At 41.4% G+C, this 14,097-nt stretch overlaps 1 protein-coding gene across 2 annotated transcripts in view; it reads left to right on the forward strand.

The window, feature by feature from the left end:
- LOC107388490 (contactin-1a) overlaps positions 1 to 14,097 on the forward strand; it is a 122,674-nt gene that overhangs the window by 79,298 nt on the left and 29,279 nt on the right. For both annotated transcript variants that reach the window (XM_015964061.3, XM_054732870.2), the window contains exons 4-14: positions 4,897 to 5,026; positions 5,556 to 5,734; positions 5,958 to 6,053; positions 7,328 to 7,534; positions 9,505 to 9,604; positions 9,869 to 10,050; positions 10,332 to 10,456; positions 10,935 to 11,052; positions 11,130 to 11,277; positions 12,674 to 12,801; positions 13,516 to 13,688. In XM_015964061.3, coding sequence (XP_015819547.1) covers positions 4,897 to 5,026; positions 5,556 to 5,734; positions 5,958 to 6,053; positions 7,328 to 7,534; positions 9,505 to 9,604; positions 9,869 to 10,050; positions 10,332 to 10,456; positions 10,935 to 11,052; positions 11,130 to 11,277; positions 12,674 to 12,801; positions 13,516 to 13,688 — 1,586 coding nt within the window. The remainder of the gene's footprint in view (positions 1 to 4,896; positions 5,027 to 5,555; positions 5,735 to 5,957; positions 6,054 to 7,327; positions 7,535 to 9,504; positions 9,605 to 9,868; positions 10,051 to 10,331; positions 10,457 to 10,934; positions 11,053 to 11,129; positions 11,278 to 12,673; positions 12,802 to 13,515; positions 13,689 to 14,097) is intronic.

Below are 14,097 nucleotides of genomic sequence, written 5' to 3' on the forward strand. Positions count from 1 at the left end.
AAGCTCAGCAAAAAATATATACTTACGCCAAGTAGGTTTGTGATCTATCAAACATGGAGTACGCACAGCTGCACGCAATCTCCACTTCAGAAATCAGAAACTATCTAGAAAGGTTCTCAGCTTTTTAGTCACATCCCGCCCTCAACACGCCCACTTACTGCCATAAATAGTCAATGCAAAGTGCCTTGTGGATCTCATGCATATACATAAGCCGGCTGTTGCAGCGCTTCGCTAATGACATGTCGATCGTAGATCAAGGCAGATCAAGGGAGCGCTACTTCACAGAAGCAGAAATTTAGGTACCTGTGGGTGAGGTAGAGAAATGAAAGGAAATGCTTTTGCAAAACAAATAAGAGAAAATCCACGGAGTGGCACAGTGTTGCTGAAGCCGTCAATGTTGTGAGTTCTTCAGAGAGATCTGTGGCGGATATAAAAAAAATGGTCCAATCAAGATTCGATCCACAGACTCCAGGGTGAAAGTCACGCATGCTAACCAGTCACCCAAACAGAGATCTCCCCTGTCCAAGTAGCCAGGGCACATGATTAATCGGGTCACAGTGACAGGACACACACAGTCACAGACGCATGACATACTGTCTGAATCTGTTCCCCTGCTGATTTTCTGCATTCCGTATTCTGCACTTCAGGCTGTGTGTGTGTGCGCGCGTGCGTGTGTGTGTGTGTGCGTGTGGCGGGTCTTGTTCTGTGTGAAAACGAAGCAGTACAAGTGATAATGCTGCAGGAATTCATAATTTTATCCTTCTCAGCAGCAGCACTGCAGGTGCTCTCCATGTCCAAAATGTGCATAAGCCAGGTCCTTAGTCAACTTAAAGTAGCGCACATTTTTTCACTAAGTTTTCTTTCATAAATCCTAAAGTTTGCATGGAAAGTTTTTTACGCAGTTTTCCGACCCCATTGTGTGCGTCAGCAAGCTTGATAAATGAGGCCCCAGATCGCTCGAGTACAGCCAGGGAAAACAAACTGATACAAATACAAGAAACAATCAAATAAGTCAACCTGCTTTTACTGTAAACAAGTCATGTGAAACTAGAACTTGATCTAGATGTATATTTTGTAACCGTCAGGTTGATATAAATGTTGAATTGAAAGAAAGTAATGGCCTGGCACACCATCCTACATATGTGAATGGATAGTCTGGCCACGACTCCGCAGACAAAGCTTATTGGGGCAGAATCTACGGATGTCTTTCAAACTGTCTCTGCGTGCTATTGGACAACGAAGAATGTGACATACTCAACATTATGGATGTCAGTCAACAGAGCAGCCCGCCAAACACCATCAAGGAAAACGCAAATATCCTTTTTCTAAATACCTTTATCTGCTCTTGACTCAAAGAAAAGCCTGATGCCAAAGCCGCTTCAAACAAGCCATGATCATCTTAGTTGTTCCGCTCTGTTGCATCGTCTCACCCACCAAACCGATACAGCTCTGTGATTGGCCCACCAAACCAGTTGAGCTCTGTGATTGGCACAACAAACCAGTTGAGCTCTGTGATTGGCCCACCAAACTGATAGAGCGCTGTGATTTGCAAGGCAAAATATTTCTTGGGCCTCCTCACTCCTATGGAGTGTGGCTAGAATGTCTACATCTTGAGGCTATAAAGATGGAGTATTCTTAAAAACATAATGAAAGAAATTTCTGGGCGATCTTTGATGTTGGGAACATTGATGGAACACGGTTTCTGGGAATCATTCTGTCCAGGTTTTCTACGATATTTAAATCCAGACAAAAGCACGGGAATACTCAGTTAATATATAAAATATTAGAGTTAGGAGGTCATGGAAAGATAAAGAGGATGAGCGAAGAGCAGCATCAGCTGTGGGGAGATGGGAGAAGGTTAGTGTCAAGACACAGAGAGTTAGAGAAATATGAATTAAGGCAGTGCAAATGTAAAAGGGTCTCCTCTATGTGTGTCTCCAGGCAGTGTACGTGGCCTGCTTTAACACCCCCTCCACCATCTGTCACGTCCCACTCTTCATGGAAAGAGAGTGCTCATCTCTTCAGTTTACAGTCCAATTGCTATTTCAGCAATGTGCAGAATATCTGCAACTCCCTCCACCATTCCATCCAACATTCATGTTTCGTTTAAAGAGTTTGTTCACCGGTCTTCTGGTGCAGCTTCAGTCCAGCAGCAGAACAGGGTCACTGCACTTCCGTCATCCGTCAGTAGAAGCTTTGCGTTTTGTCAAGTTTCTTTCGCTCTCCTCCCCTGGTCCCAAAACATAGATTGTCACTTAATTTCCAAGCCTGATCAACCCCCACAGTAGCCCATTTTTAGCATGTTTAATTTCACTCACAGCCAGCAGTGTTCGTGAGTCCTTGGGATTTGCATCAATGTCGAGCACTTTCAGACTGATGGGTGTGAGCGAGTCGATCCCGTCTAACGTCTCATACACTCCCCTGGTTTGCTGGATGGGTAGAGTTAACATCTCATCACACTTCTTAGGATTACTGGAAATTCAGCTCCTTATTGGTGACAGCTAACTCAAAGAAATATGCATCTAGATTGTTGATGTTGAATTTGGGATTAACTGTTACCCCTGAATGTGTCAAAACCCTGCAGACATTCAGTTTGAGGAATTAGTTAAAATCCAGCCTTTTTTTCTGACTTAACTGCAAAAGTTCCTTTATTTTTGATGATTAATGTTGCTTATAGTTGCAGTGTCAGGTATTATAAACATAACGACCTTTTTTTTAGGTTTTAAATGTTGTTTATTGGGTTATTTTGACATTTTATTGAATTTCCTAGCGCTGGCTTAGAATTGGAGAAAAGCAGGATAATGCTGTCTGAAAGAGCGAGCTTCTGCCCATTGAGGTGTCAGCTGTGTGCATTCTAAGAACTCAGAGATGCAGGGGAATTACAAACGCATGTACGCACATTCACACGAGTGTTCCCATCCCTGAACCTGCATCACCTACGCACACTCTTGATCTCTGAGAATAATCAGCATTTGGGAGGCTTCCACCTCATTGCTTATTCATAGCTTGTGTTTATATCTTATTCATGCCACGGCTCGGGATGTCTGTCTGTTTTAACGAGTAATTGGGAATAATTGCATGAGTGTGTCGAATGTGTAAGAGGCAGATTGGACTGAGTAAATCATTTTTGTGAAAGGGATCGGGATGTTTTCTGTACATGTGCGTCACACAGCTACAGATGACACATGGTGTATAAAAGGTTTGAAATGTGCTTAGTCATTTTGGCTTTTTAGGCTTCCATGTTGCGTTGCATGGACGCTCCACATCCAGGAGCAACGGATGAATGTGTTACTATGGTCTGGTAAAAGTGTGATTACATCGTCAACAGAACATCAAAGGTGCTGTTTATTATTTATGTATGCCTTTTTGAAAGCCTGAACATGCAGAAAAAAACTATGAGCTCCTTCACGCCACTCAGGACTCGTTCATTTTAGGGGTTTTGTAAATAAGAAGTGAAAAACTGATTTACAGCATCACTCATTTACCAGTATGCACGCTGGTTTACTGACATAGTTGTACAAAAACCACAAACAAGTCTCCTGCATCGAAGTTTTGAAATAAACGGGAAGTTGGCTATTTTAAGGCTTCACTTTTAAAACATTCTACGTGTCTGCTTCAAATGTGAGGCATTAAAAACCGTAGACTTTCTACCCTAAACACAATTGATCAACGTCAAATATTACAATTTAATGCTCTCATCTCTAAACTTTCATGACAATTCATGCAAAAATGTCCATGAATTTCCCGTTATGACATTATTTCAGTTGAGGTGTTGATAAAATTCTCATCAGATGTGTCCCAGGTTGCACAGGAAAGCTGCAGCTAGCTGCTGCGCTATTCACACGTATCCAGAGAGTTCGAGTATTATAACATTGCAAATTAGAGGAGGTCAAAACTTATTCAAAAAATTTTTTTCTATCGAAGTTTGGGATTTTATTTACTTCAACGTGTCAGAAAACCACTTTGATCTTTGCTCTAGAGTGAGCTTGGCAAACTATAGAACTCATTTCTATTTCTACATTCTAAGAGGTGGTTGTTGTTATCAGGAACCAAGGGTCTGCAACCCATGGCTCTGGAGCCTTGTGCTATGTAGGTTTCAGCCTCTTTGTGATGTTCACAAAGAAAATTTGATCCTGAGTAACATTTACATATAAATTTAGCAAACAGAAGAGATGGCTTTAAAAAGTTTTACCATTTAAATGTTTTGCTATTTGTGGAGGGATTTTGTGCAGCAGATTGACATTAATGACAGCAGGAGGCTGGGAAACTCCGGAGTTCGTAGACGTTATTATAAATGAGCCTTGGGCACAGCTCTCAATCTGGTAGATTTAGCTAAACATGTCTTGACTCTTCACTAAAAAGTAATGCAATGCTTAATTGGTGTTATTGTTTGTTAGATTTCTCCTTACTTTGAACTGCACAAGGTCAGCATGAATCTGAACAAGAAACTACATTTTTTTGTACAGAACCATGAAGTTTGTTCTCCTGCAGAACTCAGAAAACCAAGATATTTGCAATGCAATTTAAAGTACACACACACACACACACACACACACACACACACACACACACATACACACACACACAAACACGCACATACACACACACGCACACGCACGCACGCGCACACACACACACACACATTTTAATTTTAAAGGTCGAGTAGATTTCTTGTCTTCATCCAAAACAAATTTATTAAAAGTGATATGGTCAATCCTCTCTCAAGGTTTCCAAAACCTCAACTAAAGTATTTATTTTTTTGTTTATTTAAATTAAAGGCGCTCTTCTCTCAGCCTGATATGTTAGTCAGTGTGTTTAGTCTCTAAAGTTACAGACTCTGAGCTCTTGATATCACTGGTCTGCATGTCTGACCTAAATTATTCTGTTTCTCATCAGCACATGAAGTCGTAGGTTTCGGCCCAGTGTTTGAAGAGCAACCGGTGGACACCATCTACCCCGAGGAGTCACCTGAGGCCAAAATTATCATGAACTGCCGGGCTAGAGCCAATCCACCTGCCACATACAAGTAACATATGTTTCCATGAAGCCAGTTTCAGAACTAGACACTTTTTATTCTGTCTGCCCCTCGGCGCCCATCCTGTGATTCTCCTCACATTTCAACTCTTCATTTATTTGTTGCTTTCAAATAATTCAATGACTTTGCAGCATGCACATGTTTTACAACAACAGCCATCTAAATGTTCTGTTGTTGCAGCTGATGCACAGACCTTTTGTGTCTCAACAGCATTTTACACTATCCACTTCAATTTGGATGTAAATCTATGTAAATGTATCGCTCTGCAGCCCCTAAATTGGTTTTGCTCTGAGAGAGAGAGAGCAGAATTAGATGTCAGAGGGGAAGGAATTAGATTGGATTGAGTGATTTTATAACATTTATTTTCAGTATAATGAGATCTACCTTTCCAGACCTTAAATAAGTTGTTGCTTTTCCATGAATGATCATTACCTTTGTAAAAGAGTGTGTGTTTGGTTGCTTTTCCTGTGAACTCCCTTTAATTGGACTACCTACTGAACACGTCATTGTTATCTTGCAGATGGAAACTGAACAACGTGGAAATTGACTTGAATGAAGAAGGAAGACACTACAGTTTATCAGGAGGCAAACTGGTCATCAGCAACCCCATTAGAACCAAACATGTGGGAACATACTTCTGTTTGGCGACCAACATGTTTGGCACAGTGGCCAGCCGGGAAGCATCTGTCCAGTTTGGATGTAAGTTGTCCAGAAAGAAGCTTTAAGTCCTGGATGCTGGGATGTTTAGCACCATGCAGATGTTACACAGTTGCCAAGGAGATGTAGATTCATGCAATTCAAAGAAAAGGGGGATTACAAACTAGCATGACTTTGATGTTTAGTTTCATGGTTAGCTTGTGCTTTGTTTCATTAAAACCATGTTACATTTTATGTAAAACATTTTCACATCTCTGCCTTTTAGACCTTGATCTTTTCTCATCGGAGGAGCGGGAGGCGGTCAACGTCCGGGAGGGTCAGGGGGCGGTCTTGCTCTGTGCCCCCCCTCCACATTATCCAGGTGAAGCATGTCTAGAGTCACTGAAGTGTTTCTATATTCTGTTATGTTCTTGATGAAACATTTGCACCTGAGATTTTGATTTCTAAGCGTGGTTCTGTGATGCAGGGAGACGAAAAACGGCACTGTGTGCAACAATTAAATTGGATATTAGTGATTCATATTCCTACAGCTGGTTTTGGTGTCCTGTGGTGGTTCCTTTGGGATTAATTTTTTGCTTAACTGGAAACTTGAATAATTTCCAGTGACTTTTGAACTCTGACAGTTTTCATGGACAACATTTCTCAGCACAAATGGACAGAAGATGTCCCTGGCTTGGAAGGCTTGCATTGCTGCTTTATGCAGAGGATATCCTCCTGTTGTACTCTTCAAGCTGGGACCTCCAGTGAGTACAGGTACAGCTTTTAGCTGTTGGAATGAAGATCAGCTGTTCCACATCAGAGGTCATGGTCTTTGGCATGGCCAGCTTTTGGGTTGGGAATAGGAGCTTGTGCTCCAGCCAGGTGGAGGAGTTCAGGGGCTTCTTCTGCAGAGTGACTGGACTCACTCTCAGAAGGAGGAGTTGGGTTATTTGGTAGTGCCATTGCTCCTCTGCAGTAAAAACTGTTTATGTGGTTTTGGCATCTGAGAAGGATGTCTTCAGGGCACGCTTTAAGGAATGAACAGACCTCAGAGCAAACCTAGATCCGATATCTTACAGTTGGCTAAGGAATGGCTACCAGTCCCTCTGGATGAGCTGGAAAAGATAGCTGGAGGGAGGAAGGTCAGTCTGCTAAAGATGTTGCCCCTGTGACCTGATGCTTGATGAGCAGCAGAAGATGAGTGAATAGAATTAGAGATTTGGGAGCATCTTTGTCTGAACTTGTTTTCCGTTAGCCAATGAAAGTGAAAACAGAAGCATGAACACCCTTCAACACCAACAATTAAAGAAAACATTTCAATATCCATGCAGATGCAAATCTATCTCTGCCCATAGAGTGAAATGAATAACTTTCTCTCAACAATGTCCCGTTTTATTTAGAAGATACAAAATGTGCTTCCAACACACGCATGCCTTTCAGCTGGATTATAAGTATTCATGCAAAAAGGTCAATAGATGCCTGAATCATAAACCCCTCAGCACTGTATTGTTGTTCTATTTTCGCGCTGCATGTATTTAGATTATTCAGAGCAAGCCAGCCTCATATCCAGTCCCATCAGTTATTTTCAAAGATGCAGCCTCATATTCAAACCTCTGATTGACAGACAGGCTATTCAAAATATCTCTTTCTGTGCAGCCGGACTGTCATTTCGATGGATACTCAATGAGTTCCCCACCTTCATCCCTCTGGACAACAGACGATTTGTCTCCCAGATAACTGGAAACCTGTACATCTCCAAGGTGGACTCGTCAGACAGGGGCAACTACTCCTGCATCGCATCCAGCCCATCTATTTCTAAGAGTGTCTTTTCCAACTATATTCCTCTCAAGCCTCTGGATGAACGTTAGTAGTTTTTTTCCAATTACTCATTGGCAACTGATTTTATCTCAATAATTGTCTAATCTAAAATGACATACAGGAAATCACAAGTTCTAACTTGACCTCTTTAAATGGATATTTGCAAACTTTTCACATTTTAAAATCATTTTCTTGAGCCAGTATGTGCTAAAATGTCCCTTTACAAGGTTAATGAAAGGTCACTCAGACCCCCACCATCCTCTGTGGCCAGATTACGGCATTTGCAACTTCAGAGTGTCGGCCCGGTCTGACATACCTGGTTCTGCAGTCTGGTTCCAGCACGTTTTAGGTCATGAACACAGCTGATTTGTTTAATTTGCTGATGAGCTGCTCCTGTAGAAACTAATGAAGGCTGAGGAGACATTGTACTGTAGCTGTTAGATTAAGGCGTTAAAAAGGCTTATGCACAGCAAGGAGATAGGTTTTGCTTTCAGTTCTACTAAACAGACACTAGGGGGAGTTAAAGCAAACCAAAACCACCTAGTCTGCCTTTAAGTTGTGTTTCTTTTGTCAGCACCAAGGTCAATAGAATAGAAAAAAAGAGGTAAATGAAATAAAATTCCTGTTTGGTAGCAATTATTTATATTCTAAAGAATCCTATGCATGTGAATATATAATCTGATTACGACCCATGGACATAGCTTGGTTGTTTGGTGGAATCTACGGTTGCCTTTCAAACTGTGTCTGTGTGTTTTTGGACAAAAAACAATGTGGCAAACTCACCACATATAAGCCAGTGGGGCAGTCCACTTTACACTGTTGAAGAAAACACAAATATTTTTGTCTCAAATAAAGGATTTAAGTATGTTTATCTGCTCTTAACTCATAGAAAAGCCCAAGTCTAAATGGTTCAAAGTTGATGCCAAAGTCATATCAAATGAGCCATCACCATCTTAGTTATTTTGCTCAGTGGCAGTAACATCCTGCCCACCAAGCCAATAGAGTGCTGTGATTGGCCAGACACAACTGTTTGGATATGCTGAGGATCCTATTGAGTGTGACTAGACGACATGCAGAGCAAAACCATTTAGCTTCGGCTACGGGCTGTCTAGAGCAGTGGTCCTCCATAGGCGGCCCGTGGGCCCCCTCTTTTGCCCCCCCAATTGGTATTAGTATGATATTAACTGACCGATGCTATCTTAATTGTCTAGTACATGATAGTAATCTGTACAACATTGGGATGTTAGCAAACATGTTTAAGCTAGCATCGTTTTACTCACCTGCTGCTCCCCCGTTGTTCTCCTCAGTCTCTCTGCTTTGGCCAATGGTTTCTCCCTCTGGGTTGTCTCTGCTCTCTGGGGCGTGCAGCAAACTCATGACTTTATGGTTTTGGTCCATCATTAGTAGAATTATAAACATTTAATATTTCCTCTGTGTCAGAGCCGGCATTACAATCCATATTTTCTCTGGATTAAGCTAACAGGACTCCCTCAGCTGATATCACTTGGTTTGGCCAAAAAAAATAAAATAAAAGTAAAAACTTTCTCACAAAAATGACTCTAAAAGCCAAAATAATTGATTTATGTCTAAAAAAAATGTTTTAAACCAGTTTGTGTAATGTTTCTCTAAACATTGGTTCATGGGAGTCTCTAACCTGCAATTTACTCTTTAAATGGGAACTAGACAGTTTAGGCTTGTTTTTAGCACCCCTCGTATCAGTTTAGTAGAACCAGGTGCGTCAGCTCAATGTGGTCCCAACAGAGCAGCACACCAGTCTGAAGTTACAAGTGAATATTCTGGCAACATGGGGTGATGGGGCTGGATGGCATTTCCTTAACCTTGTAAAGTGTCATTTTAGCACATACTGGCTCAAGGAAATCATTTAAAAATATGAAAACGTTGCAAAGTATCCCTTTGAATCTTGAGTCTCACATCTGTATTAACATGTATGCTCATGGATTGTAGAATTTTTGTGAAAATGTGTGTGTCTGTTAATCTGTTGATCTTCATCTCAGGTCGTGTTAAAAAGTACCCTGCTGACCTCAGAGTTAGATTCCCAAGCACCACTGCTTTGGTGGGCCAGAACGTCACTTTGGAATGCTTTGCTTTGGGGAAGTACGTGCACCGTTTGCGCTAGAAAACAATCTGATAACATTTATCTATCAACAGCACTTTCTAAATAAAACGGTACTTGAAATAGATTAAGTTTAATTGGTTAGAAAAGCTGGCCCAAAAAATTTGACCATTCTAAAAGTATCATATGTAAAAGTTTACACCTGATACTTGAATTAAAATGCCTATTAATAAGAAAAGACTAGTTTATTTTGAACGATCAGAAAACCGCTGAAGCACAAACCCGTTTTTCTTTGTTCTTCCCAGCCCCGTACCTGAAATACATTGGAAGAGAATTGGTAGAGAACTGCCAGAAAGCCATGAGGTGCGGATGGCTGGTGCTCAGCTGTATCTCCACAATGTTCAGTTTGAGGACAGTGGAGCCTACAGATGTGAAGCTGTCAACTCAAAAGGAAAGGACTCCCACTCTGAAAATGTCTCTGTGGAGGGTAAGAAATATTCTCATATTTGGGTCTTAAAGAGCAAGTTCACTGAAAAACCTTTTTTAATGATTATTTCTGATTATAATTGGTCACTCTGAGTTTGTCGTGCAGGCTGAACATGAAAATAGTCTCCTACACCTATCTCCTGCATTAGCTTCTGGTACTAAATAGGCTGGTGTGGTTATTCCTAAATGGTTTAGTACGTTTGGCATGGAACACTCAGGTTACCAATGAGGTAAATTCCTGAAATTGTTAAAAACTTTGAAACTTTCTTTTGTTGTTTGCAGCTTTTCCTGAGTGGGTGGAGCACATTACTAGCACAGAAAAAGACATCTATAGCTCCTTCACCATGTCGTGCATCGCCAAAGGTGAACCTAAGCCACAAATCCGCTGGCTGAAGAACGGAGAACCGGTAATATTCAAAACTCCACAATCTTTGTTGTCCTGAAACCAAGCTGTTTACAGTGGAGTCGGGGTCCTCTGGGTAGCTCCCTCCTGTTCAGTATGCAGCCATGTGTTTCTGCTGTTGCTCAGCAGAGACAGGAAGCTGGCACTAAGAGTACACGTCATGACAGGAAAAAGTACCTGTTGTTAATCAGCAGCTGCCAGCATTTGTTGCGTAATGCTCCTCTAGAAACCGCTGTCATCGCGCCTGAAATTCCCAAGAGAGCAGCCGCTAGTGACGGCAACGTTGGCAAGGATAATAGAAAAGTGCTGAATGAGTTTCTGTGTGAATGGGTAAATGCGATTACACATTAGATTATATAAGGTGAAAGGCTGATTGGTTAGTTCTTTTGTTTATTGTTATTTATTTAAAGTGTCATCTAGTAGTTATAACTGTTAAACTGTATTAAAGCAGGATGTGGAACAAACAAACATTCTGTTCACAGTTTGATAGAAAAGAGATGAGATTCGCCAGGCTGGCGTTTGATGATTCAGGGATGTACCAGTGCATCGCAGAGAATCGCCACGGAGTTATTTACGCCAACGCAGAGCTGCGAGTGGTTGGTGAGTCAAACTTTAGCTAAACTTGCTGCCCAAAATGCTCATGCTCGAGCTTCTTAACACCTACTGTCACTCCTCAGCCTGCGCTCCCACGTTTGAACACCTTCCAGTAAACAATGTGTTGGCGCCTAAAAATGGTCGCGTGGTGATTGAATGTCGACCGAAAGCGGCGCCGAAGCCCACCTTCTTCTGGAGCAAAGACACCGAGCTGCTCTCCAACTCCAGCAGGTCAGCAGCATCTAAACAGCATGAGGCTTATACTTAAAGGTGTAGAACTTTAAAAAACAATTTTAAAAGCTTTTATTTCTGACGTTTGTCATCCAGGCTGAACATGAAAATAGTCTCCTACACCTATCTCCTGCATTAGCTTCTGATAGAAAGTAGACGGTGAAACTCTTTGATTAGGAAAGCCTGACAGATCTACATCACACCTTCACTTAACATTCATGGACTCACCCATCTTCACTCATGACAGGGAAGTTGTTGTTTTAGCATCCAGGAAGCAGTCAGTACAAGCTAACCATTAGCATTAGCATCTCTACCACATGGCAGAACTCTTTCAGGCTTGAGTTATTTTACTGGAGATCAAACATCAACATTGCATAGTAGAGTTGCATTGCTGTTAGCCAATCAGAGGTGAGATGACCAAAAGTCCGAAGCTCAACTCTGAAGCGGCTCACTTCTAGTTCCTGAAAATGGTGCACCAGTGCTTTGTTTCCCCATAGTACAATGTTCCATGAGATCATGCAGAACAATATTTTCAATATTCAAACAAAACAACTACAATTTTATGAAGCTTAGTTTATAACTCTGGCATGGAAGGTTTTATGTATTACTTAAAGAAATGCCAGGCCTTTTATTTTTGTCATTAATATTAAAAAAAAATTATACAGAAATCAGAATCATAACTACAGTCATTCTAACATTTACACGGGCTAACTGAAGATTAAAGTAATTTTGCTGCTATGAGACATTTTTTGTGAAAAGGAAAAGTTTCTATTTTGCTCAAATGCTTTACAAATGGAAGACCAACATAAGATGCACCTCCCAGATTTCTGAAATAATGCAATTGTGTGACTTCTGAGCAGATCTGCTGTCCGTCAGGAGCTTGTTATGAAGATCAGTGTGTACAGACCGAAGTGTAAAGCCCTGCCTTTTGCTACTTAGTGGCATAACAAGTGTAATTTGAGAACAGTGCTACCCCCCCAGCTATGATGCCTGACGCTACACTCCCCCCAGTCCCCATGCTGGTGCTCACATGTTGTAGGGGAGGGGCAGCAGAGACTATGCAGCATATGCATCCTGATTGTCTCTAGTCTGTATGTGTGAGGGGGTGTTGTGGTGATGGGGCAGCTGGCGAGCTGTTTGTCATGCAGAAATATAAAGTATGCAGAAAAATGCATCAGCTATTTTAACATTTAAAGCAAATGAATGTTGCTCATTTTTGCTGAGTAGTTTTAGGCTAGGAGAAGAGTTCTTTCGTTTTCTTACATCAGTTCATTTGTGGAATAACAAGCAGTGAACTTGTGACCTTTGTCGGTGCAGAATGTTTAGATATAAACCTCCATCTCTTCTCTTTAGTGTGTGTGTGTGTGTGTGTAAGACTGTTCTGCCTTTTCCTCAGGGTTTTTATCTGGGAGGATGGTAGCCTGGAGATCCTCGATGTGACGCAAGCAGATGTGGGCAGGTACACCTGTTTTGCTGAGAACGATTTAGGAAGAGCCAACATCACCCGCCCTCTGCTGGTCACAGGCAAGTTGCAGCAAAACAAAACTTTAGTATATGAATGTGTTCATGTAACGCATGTTTACTGGAGATTTGAAGTCTGCAGTAGGTGACAGTCATCAAGTCCAATCAAACCGGGTTGGTGGACCTCTGACTGTCTACAGATCTCAAGCAGAACATAAAGCACAGACTCCTGCTAGTTGTTCATTCACTTCCCTGGGGGCAGATGCATGAGGGGGTTGCTTTAGATCCAGTGTTGAGACAAGGGATTAGTCCGCACGCTGTGAAGAGAAAAACAACAAGAGGACATAAACGATCAGCTGTGATAATTCACTCCATAACTGATTGTTTGCTCTTCATTGGATACAGTCTCAGGCCTAAACCATGAGTTTTTTTTTAACTTTCTCTTTGCTGATGCTCAGCTCTCTTCTGCTCTCTGCTGGACATCTTTTGCATATAGAACAACTTCAAAAAATTACTTCATTCATCCCTTTGAGCAGTTTGTGTTTGGAAATTTCATTCACATACCTTTATATATTGATAGATTGATTTGTTTGCAATGTTTGTGCAAAATTAACACAAAACCAACAAAGAATCAATGAAAACCTATTAAAACCTCTATCTCTGTGTCCTTTCTATTTCATTTCTAGTTTAAAGAGAACAGGATATGATGGTTTTAGCCACCTCACATGATTGTTTGTGACGTTGGACACGTATTAAATCCTATATGTTTTCCTTCAGAGTCCACAAAGATCACCTTGGCTCCATCTAATGTAGATGTTAATGCCGGCGAAAACACCTGGATGCAGTGTGCAGCATCGCATGACGCTCGGGTGGACATTACTTTCATCTGGTCTCAAGATGGGAAAGAAATTGACTTAATTAAGAACAGCGCACACTATGAAAGCATCCTGGTAAAGGTTTTTATTTGATAATTGTGCTTTTATCTGTGGAACTGAATGAAAAGAGCCTGACAATTAAATGTAAAGTTCTATCTCGACAGAGTTATATTTAAAAGGAGGCATGTTGTGCAAAATGTACTTATGCATCCTTTTGTGCTGCCATGTGGGTCTCTACTGCCTCCACTGCAAATGTGGAAAAACATCCCATCCTTCCAATTTCAGCCAGTGTTTGGTTTAGGAATTATGTGCCTAAAACAATCAGTTTCAAAAAGTTTAAAACTGTGTAAAAGGCAAAATTTAGCCTAGAATAGAACCTCACCTCCCCGGTCAACGTTGGAGAAGGAGCGGGTCTACTACACTGGGGGCATCAAAGATGCATCGTTGCCGTCCTCCTGGTTGGACTCGCAAAATCACCAAATCC

Source organism: Nothobranchius furzeri, chromosome 4, assembly GCF_043380555.1.
Source record: "Nothobranchius furzeri strain GRZ-AD chromosome 4, NfurGRZ-RIMD1, whole genome shotgun sequence".
Classification (NCBI taxonomy): domain Eukaryota; kingdom Metazoa; phylum Chordata; class Actinopteri; order Cyprinodontiformes; family Nothobranchiidae; genus Nothobranchius; species Nothobranchius furzeri.